At 29.6% G+C, this 9,257-nt stretch overlaps 1 protein-coding gene and 1 long non-coding RNA gene across 2 annotated transcripts; one reads left to right on the top strand and one right to left on the bottom strand.

Moving 5' to 3' along the window:
- Window positions 1–711: 711 nt before the first annotated feature.
- On the bottom strand, window positions 712–1,852 carry LOC18013637. The gene is made up of 3 exons (XR_002898311.1): window positions 1,546–1,852; window positions 1,406–1,464; window positions 712–979 (listed from the first exon to the last, which is right to left on the bottom strand). It is a non-coding gene; the product is annotated as an uncharacterized LOC18013637 (long non-coding RNA).
- A 688-nt stretch (window positions 1,853–2,540) lies between these two features.
- On the top strand, window positions 2,541–4,994 carry LOC18013636. Its single transcript, XM_006419044.2, has 9 exons — window positions 2,541–2,675; window positions 2,773–3,040; window positions 3,130–3,226; window positions 3,673–3,808; window positions 3,893–3,948; window positions 4,185–4,305; window positions 4,393–4,569; window positions 4,658–4,711; window positions 4,794–4,994. Exons 1-9 carry the CDS (start codon window positions 2,541–2,543, stop codon window positions 4,992–4,994), a joined length of 1,245 nt encoding a protein of 414 aa, XP_006419107.2.
- The last annotated feature ends 4,263 nt before the right edge of the window (window positions 4,995–9,257 follow it).

Here is a 9,257-nt window from a genome sequence, read left to right as displayed (position 1 = left end):
GGCCGTCTGCGCTAAATAGAACACAAAGAGTTAGAAGGTAAGTAATTAACTATCACAATTATATTGATTTTTTAAGAAATATTCAGTTGGCAAATATATATTATATTTTCGGTAAAAAAAAAAGTGATTAGACTACTTCTTTTAAAGCCAGTTCTGAATTGAATTATTTTTTCTCTGATTACAGATTTATTATTAAATAAAACAGACCAGTCAGAGAATGTTTTTTATTAAAGGTATTAAAATAAATTTAACAAAAAGACATAAAAACTGAGTTTTGAACCAGAGTCCGATTCACTTCGCATATATTACAATAGATAGTTCCAATATACTTTTCTGATTTGGATAGTTTGGATAATTTAGATAAAAATATCTGAATCAGTGCTGATCAAAACTGTACCCAAAAATATCTCAGATCCAAAGGTGGTTCTTCACTTTAGAAATAGAATCGATGCGAAACCAACAGCCAAAACGAAACGAACAGATTTTTCTTTGGTTCCAATATCGTACTTAAACTTAACCCAAGCTACTCAAAATCCAAAAAAAAAAAGCTTTTGGAATTATATTTTTATTTTGTTTAGGATTGGGTTTGGTTGGATTATGTTTAGTTTATATACTTTGTAAAGATCAACCATAGATTAGATAGAGAACTTTTTGTTTAAGTAGATAGAGAACTTTTGCTTGTGTGAAAATATTATTAGAACTATTAATTAGTATAGGTTTAGATCGAACCCCAGACTTCGGGTAGATTTGGTGTTATATGATTGTTCCGAATGAAAAATATCTCGTTCATCCTACATATACAATACATAGCTAAATAAACACACTAGACACGCCCAAGTGTTTTGCAAAATTTAATGTAATTATTATGTTAATGCTTATGGTGTTGTGTGTAAATGTAGTCTAAGTGAGCTTCGGTCATCATTCTTCTCTTCAAGCATTCTTCATCTCCTTCTCCGCAAAAATCCATCCCCATCAAGCTCTGTTTATTTATTATATTATAAGAAAAAAATACACGGTTTAAATATTATCTCAGAGACTGCATATAATTACGAACTACTTTTAATTACGTTCATTAACTCTATTATTTCGCAATAATCAGATCTTGTGTATAGAAACTAGGAGAAAATACACCACTATAGTTCTCATATTTTTTTTCCTTTTGTGAAGCAAGAAAAATGAAAAGATAAAATCACAAGCAGATATAAGATAAAAATTCAATTTTGAAGTCCTAATATCAATTTCAGAATGTAAACCCTAGACAATACTATAGAAAATTATTAAATGCAAAAGGTTCTTGGTATGCATCTAAAAACAGTTTTAATTTTTTTTCAGCATAGTAGGTGGTTTTCATATGGTTCTAGTAAAATTTAAAATAAGGAACTATAAGGAAAAAATTAGGAGTTACCTCAACCGCGCCGTCTTCCACTGTTATAGCTGAAACTAATGGACTTAGCTCTGGATCCTCTTTTCGTAATTAAAGATTAAGATTTAGAAATGAAGGAAGATGAAATAAAACAAATCACTACTAATATATTAATAACATACCTCTTCTAATTGCAGACGAACTTGTGGTAAAGAAAAGGAAGATGAAGAAGAGAACTGTGAGGCATAAAGTTTGCTTCATTTTCTTGGCTAAGACCTTGTGAGAGATGGAAAGAAGAGAATGAGAAGATTTTGATATATACCAAATTATAAATACAGATAGCCCATTATTTGGTAAAAAATATATTTTTAATTAGTTAATGATAAAAAACTTAGCCCCCTGAGAAGTTTGTGTATTACAATATCAAATTATTTGGGATCTTATCAACTAAATAAATTTATAAACTTTGCCTCCTCGGGGAATCAAACATTTACGTGGCACATCTCACAGATGTGAAATGCGAAAATAAGACGTGAATCATTACATCAATAATGATTAAATGTATACAAGTCACATAGTGTGGATTTTAACAATTTTAAAACGTGAAACAACAACTATGTTTTTTTTCTTAGTCAAAATTAAGGGAGACAAAAAAAAAAAAATTAAGGGAGACAAGGAAATCTTTTGTAATTCGGCGAGTGTAAAGTTTCACTAAATAATTGAGAATGTGTGGTCCAACCAAAGTCTTAGAAACTATTAAAGAATAAATGCTAAAGTCTTGTCTGTTTTTGTCAGAATTTCCAATCTAAGTCAACGCTTCCGACATAATTTTTGACAGCTGTTTCACATTTTCCCATTCTATTTTTTATTTTCTTCCAGATTCATGTGATCCATGTTCAATTGTTCATTATCCCATCTAAATTTGTTTTCCGGGTCTAATATTGCAATTTAAATATATCAAAATTGCTTAAATCTATCAAATTTCAACGTCATTTCAAATTCAAATTCATAATTGACCGCTTACAATACTTTCCCTCTTCTAAAGATTGCATCGAAGATTTACCCTAGACTCACCGCATTCGTCATTTCGCTATATATAGTTACCACTGTTGATATCAAATTCATCACACCATCTAAGCAATATTTAGCTTATATACTCCCACTTGCAAAGTTTGCGATGTCGACCTTCACATCCCTCACTGCCCTAAAGCCATTCAAAACTCAATGGAGGATTCGTGTCAAGATACTGAAGTTGTGGAAACAGTATTTGAATGTGATCGAGACGATGGAGATGGTCGTTGTCGATGAACTGGTATTGTTTTGTACTTTGTTTGTTCGTTATTCATACTGTTCCATTTTGATTATATATATATTTTTAACGTTTTGCTTCTTATTATATTGCCATGCAGAATCAAACTATGCATGTTAGTATGAAGAAGCAGTTCATTAAAAAATTTGAAAATCTTCTAGAGGAAAGAACTACTAAGATCATCACTAATTTTCAAGTCACTTACAATGGTGGTAAGTTCAGGACTACTTTTCATGTTTACAAGATCCAGTTTGCTGCCATGACGTCTGTCAGACCTTCTGAAGATCTGGATGCCACAATTCTTGGGTTGAAGTTAGTGAACTTCGCTGATATTCACGAGGGCAAGTTGAATCCTGATTTTCTAATAGGTAAATGGTATATTTATATCTCGCATACATTACTAATATGAACCAAAGCATGTTACATCTAATTATTGGTTTATGTTTTTATTTTACAGATATTGTTGGACAAATTGTTAGTATTGGTGAGGTTGAGATTCTCAATGTTAACAAAAAACAGACCAAACGTCTAACAATGACACTTCGTGACACCAGGTTTTTTAATTCCCTTTGAGACCTATATATTGTTAATAAGACGTCTAATATATTTTTTGTCTTTTAGTGATGTGCGCCTGAATTGTGTTCTCTGGGGGAATTATGCCGAAAGTTTGGAGAGTGTTGCTACACATGCAACTAATGCTACCATTTGTTTCGTGTTAAGATTCGGAAAGTTAAGATTGTATCCAGGTACGAAACTAATGTTTTTTGTTAACAAACAAAATATCGTTTTTAAAAAATATATATAACTTTCAAGACATTTCATTATTTAGGTGTATGGAGTATTGGCAATTGTTACAGTTCTTCCATTGTGATGACAGATCCTGATCTCCCTGAAATAAATTCTTTTAGAAACCGGTATATTCATATCTATAACTTTTATCAATTTTCCATTTAATTTACTTTCATGTCACTAAAATCCAATATATATTTTTTCTTTACAGCTTACCAAAAGATGATGTGCCTTTGTCATACACACACCCTAACCAATTGACCATTGTCAATTCTGTTTCTGTAAGAGATGATTTCTTCTTACATACCCCTCGCCGGACAATAAGTGAAATACTTGGTGCATCTGAGGTATTTATTTTGTGTGGTATACATATTTCTTAAACAATAAATGGCGATTGGGTTTTTAAAAGAAAGTAATGCTTCAATTATTAGGTTGAAAAATGTGTGACTATGGCTACCATCATGTCTATTGACACTGAGTTTGGATGGTACTATATGTCATGCAAAGTGTGCTCTAAAAATGTGCTTCCTCTTGATATGGATTTGTTGAAAGAGCAATATCCTGGTAGGCCATTTCCTAAACAGTTATGGAAATGTGGCAAATGTAAGGATGATGTTGAAAGTGTCGTACCAGCATAAGTCTTGGATGCAATTTGTTGTGAAAAAAGAATATTTGTAATTTCTATATATATTCATATTCATATATTTTTCTATGCTAACATAGGTTTATGCTGACTTTCCGTGTTATGGACAACACTGGCGAAACAAAGTTCTTAATCTTTGATAAGCTTGCCATGGAAGTTGTAAATCAAACAGCTGCACAATTGACTGAATCTGTGGAAGAGGTAGTTATGCAGATTACTATCAACTCTATTATAGTGAATCTTACTATATATATTAGAAAACTTATATGTTTGCTAAATTGCTTGCAGATCCAAGATCCAGATGTACTCCCTCTTCCAATTAGTAACATTTGTGGGAAAACTTATCTGTTCAAGCTATCTATTGAGAGTTCAAACATCGTTTTCAACAGTGATGTTTACAAAGTTACAAAAATTGTTACCCAAAGTGACATGGTCAAAGAATTCTCAGAAATATCTGGATTTTTGGTTTGATCCCTAAACTATTTATTCCTATTAATATTTATTCATATTTCATTGCCTTTTGATTATTGTTAACTTATTGTTTTATTTATAGACTACCCCTGATGTCAAGTCTGATGAAATGGGGTTTATAACTCCCGATGAACAGGTTTGCTATTTAGGAATTAGATGCCTCTCATTAATATTATATGCCTGTACATAAACATATTTGTTTAAATTTGTCATTTTAGGTTCCTAAGATGTTACTTGACAGCGGCGACGATGATAATTCACCACAGTCAAAAAGGAAAAGCGATGAGATGATTGACTTTGATGATCATAATGGAGAGCAGTCTACTTCTAAGAAAGCTTCTAATGGGGACATGAAGGCTTTGGCGAGTGAACAAAAGATTTCTCTGAAGCCTGTTAAGAAAGAGAAAGTTGATGACTGAAGTCTTCGTTTCTTTAAGGCTATGCATTCTCCTGCTTGCTTTGTTTCTTAGGATTTACTACAATATCTCATTGTTTATGTTTCAGTTATTTTTTTCTTAGCCCGTAGGATTTGTCTTTTTCCGTTTACAGATTTTCTGTGGTTTGTTATTTGAAGTATAATAAAAGCAGGAATTTTAAACTATATTATGTTGCGTTTAACTATTTTAGATGATCATATCATCGAAGCTATTGTTTTGACCTCCATACCTACATAGCTTATATTATAATTTGATAAAGTTTGACATATAATTTAGTTTTATATACATTTCTATACAATTAAACACTAATTGGAATCATTCATATTTGTATATTACAAATAATTTCTTATATGTATGGATGTCTTGTTTAACCAATACCCCCCTCACTTAATTATAGTCTGATTTTCACATCCAAGCAAGTAGAAATTATTCAAGTTATACAAATTCATTAGAGTTGACATTCAATCAAATAAATTTATTGATCTTATTAATTTATTAGTGTGTAGCGTTGATTTAATGATATAATGATATGCTTGAATATTTTAGCTTACACAATATATTTCACGTAGATATCGAACAACTATATTCCGAATATCTTGGCAGTATCCTTTTCCATAATATTCCATATAGTTAAAGGAAAACCCTATCACAAAGGTGTCACTTTATATAAATAGTATACCATGCTATATTTATATCGTTTTGCCTTACTTTGATTCTTATATGCTTTATAGTCATGAGTTGTATTTTCGATTATATATCTGATTTAGATCCGTTTACTACTGATTGGAAAATTAGAGTTAAAATTATTCACAAGTGGAAACAATATACTCCACAACGGGGAACTACTCTCAATATGAAACTAAAAGACGAAGAGGTAATCGTAATGATATCCTTGCTTTCGTTTTCAGTATTTTTATTATTTGCTACATTAAGAAACACGTTTAGTGTTTGTATTCCAGGGCCATACAGTTTATGCTACAGTTTATAGAAAATACCTTCAATTTTTCGAGAATAGTATTGTAGAAAATTTGTGGGTTACAATAGAAGATTTCACTCTTATTCCTATTCATGATGAAGACATTACCACAACTTCGAACTTTATTATTCAGTTCATAATTTCTACTGTTGTTTCTCCTATCAGATATGTGGAAGGTATTTCAAACCCCTTTATTGTAATCAGATTGTAATACTATTGGTTATTTCATTTTAGATTACTTAACTATCAGTAATCTTTAATGCAGTTTGTAAAACGAGTCTACAAGGAATTAGATGTATCAGCCATTAAAGATTTATTAGGTTTTGTAAGTACTAATTTGCATAAATTGTTTAGAGTTTATTATATTAACATTTTCCCTTTACTCACTACATTTTATCATTTTACAGGATTTATAATCAATCCAACTGAGAATAATCGAGTACAACCACATCTCAACATTCAACATTCAGTTTCGTCATAATAAGAAAGTAATTTACTAAATTATTTTATAATCAGTTGTAGTCCATTTTCTCGAAATAAACAATGTTATCAGATTGTTTGATTACTGAAATGTTTTATCAAGCAGTTAGATTTTTAATCTGTCAGTTTATTTATTCATTTGTTGTAATTATAATTTAAATATTTAGAGTATTTATTATACTTTATAATATGGACTTACCATATTTCATCATGCATAATAATGTAATTATTGTATGTAATTGTTTTTGAAATTTTTGAGTCTTCCCATATGACGAACTTTACTACTTTCCATATTATATTTCAATAATCATATCCAGTATTTCTATGACATATGAAACTTGCCTACATTAATATCTCGAATTCAGTTGGATAATTTATTGAGACATTAAAATATTTAGTACCTTAGTTCTTGCGTTATATATATTCCAGATTTTTTATATAACACATTGTTGCGTATACAAATTACCATCGAATATTCTCTACGACTTTTGTAGTTGATTTGAAAACACAATGACATAAATCTGTTTTCCTTTTATGTCTTCAATACATATTGACTAGCTGTGTAAGTAACTTTATCGATATGATAAATATATATTTGATTTTATATGTGCATAATTTAATGTAAATAAATTTCATACAATAATGGAAATTAAAAAAATATCTAAACACATTAATATTTCCGAGACCACCTATTTCTTACCATTTTCTTATTCAAACCTTCAGTTACTATGTTTCTGAAAATCAAAAGCTCTCTAGAATACCCTTTAATGGAAAACTATGACCTCATTACAGATCTGCATTCTGACAAGACAAACTGGACTATAAGATGCAAAGTTTTGAAGAAATGGCATGTAAAACATCCAAGGGAACGTCCATCGTTACAATTTATGTTGATGTACGAAGAGGTACTTATTTTATTGTTATCTTATATTGTTCTATTTTTGTTATATTACATTGAGTTATTAGTTTGTATTTTCTAAATTATCTTATATATTCAGGGTGAAACTATTCAAGCTTATCTATATATTTCTGATTTAATCAAATCTTTCGACAAGACAATTGAAGAAGGAGATTGGATAAGTATTTCAGAATTTGTGGTCTTTGATGAAACATCAGATGAACCAAATTCTCCTATTGGTAGTTGTATCAGGTTTTTAAATAACACTGAATTGGATCACATAGATCCTATCGAATTTGATACTGCACAGGGTTTTGTTTCTTTTTCTGATGTGCTTGGTGGCAAAACAGAGCCTGGTCTTCCTATCGGTATAGTTATGCCTATTATTATAAATCTTATATTTCATTACTATTTATCTTAATTAAGAAACTGACTACATAGCATATAAATTGTAATTTGATTTTCTTCTTCAGATATTCTCGGGATTGTTATTAATATTGATCCACTAGATACGGTGAATGATGATTCATACCCTGAAAGACAGGATAAGAAGAATGCCAGTATATCTTTCACTATCAAGGATCATAAGTAAGTTTCCAATGTTTTTTTGGTTGATGTATTTGTTAATGAGTCAATAAACAGTTTTTTTGTTAAATAATATGTTGTTGTAATCGATATGTAGAGGGCTATTGTTATCGTGTGTTGCATTAGGACCACATGCAATTGATTTCAATGACAAGATCTTCAGTGAAAGTCAGTTACCATTTGTTGTTATGTTAACCGACTGGTCTGTTAAACAAAGCAAAGGTTAGTTGAAATTACATTATTAATATTGATTTATTATTGATATCTTTATTGTGATATCTATGAAATAACATTTATATTATTTTCATAGCTGGATACTATATTCGGTGTAGAGGAGGGATTTCTAGAATCGAGTTTCATCCTGATTGTCCACGAGCCAAAACTTTTGTTAGAAGGTAAACTATTATATGCACCTTATTTTAAATATAATCAAATATTTGGTTTGCTATGTTTGCTTACAATAATTGATTTATTTGCAGGTTTTGGAATACCCAGAATAAACCTACAAATGTCATTGATTTGGGTTGTAATGATGATGAGGCAAGTTCATCTTCCGTGAAGCCTAGAAACTGATCGGTCCATGTATTTGAGATTTTAATATGTTGAATTATTTACTTTTTTATTAATGTCTTTCTTTCTTTCTTTGTATCTGACATAAATTTACTCATGGGATGTTTGAACTTTGCTTTTTATTGAATTTACTATTGATTTTATGATGTAACAAAAATGTCGTTCATTATGATTTTGTTGTCAATATTTATATGAACTCAATAATCTGAAATTTACTTTTTAATACATTATTTATAAATATGAACTCAATAATCTGAAATTTACATTTTAAATGTTTAATAAAACTATATATAGACAGTTATGTTCTTTGGCAAAATCGTATTCATAATATAATAATAGTGCATGTTTTTGTCAAATATTTATTTCATTGTAAATGTAACCAATTAATTTCATATCGTTTGGTAGTTGGATTATTGTTGAATACATAATTTTCGGACCTGTGCATGCAAGGTGGCAATATTGACTTGATTTGATCAATATCTGATTTCAGCTTTTCATTTATTGCTATTTTCGTTGGAAATATTTTTGCATGTATAGATTCACGTCCCATAAAATTCACTTTGATTTATATACATTTTGGTTACTAAACCAACTTATACTCAATTTAATTTTGTAATATATAAAATATTCATCTCGATATGAAAGTATATATAGTTTCTTAATTTTTATGAAAATTAAATGTTACACAACTTATTAATATTGAAATTTAATTATATAAAGGGAATTAATATAGCCT

The sequence above is a fragment of the Eutrema salsugineum genome, unplaced genomic scaffold, assembly GCF_000478725.1.
Source record: "Eutrema salsugineum unplaced genomic scaffold, Eutsalg1_0 scaffold_4, whole genome shotgun sequence".
In the NCBI taxonomy this organism is placed as follows: Eukaryota; Viridiplantae; Streptophyta; class Magnoliopsida; order Brassicales; family Brassicaceae; genus Eutrema; species Eutrema salsugineum.
Note: the sequence above shows the minus strand (reverse complement) of the source record. Positions and strands in the feature narration are given on the sequence as shown.

What these genes read in the sequence shown, in the direction of transcription:
- LOC18013636 (XM_006419044.2), top strand. Translation starts at nt 2,541, where the DNA reads ATGTCGACCTTCACATCCCTCACTGCCCTAAAGCCATTCAAAACTCAA. An exon ending in TGGTCGTTGTCGATGAACTG is followed by an intron (nt 2,676 to 2,772) that starts GTATTGTTTTGT and finishes ATTGCCATGCAG; the next exon opens with AATCAAACTATGCATGTTAG. An exon ending in AAATACTTGGTGCATCTGAG is followed by an intron (nt 3,809 to 3,892) that starts GTATTTATTTTG and finishes TTCAATTATTAG; the next exon opens with GTTGAAAAATGTGTGACTAT.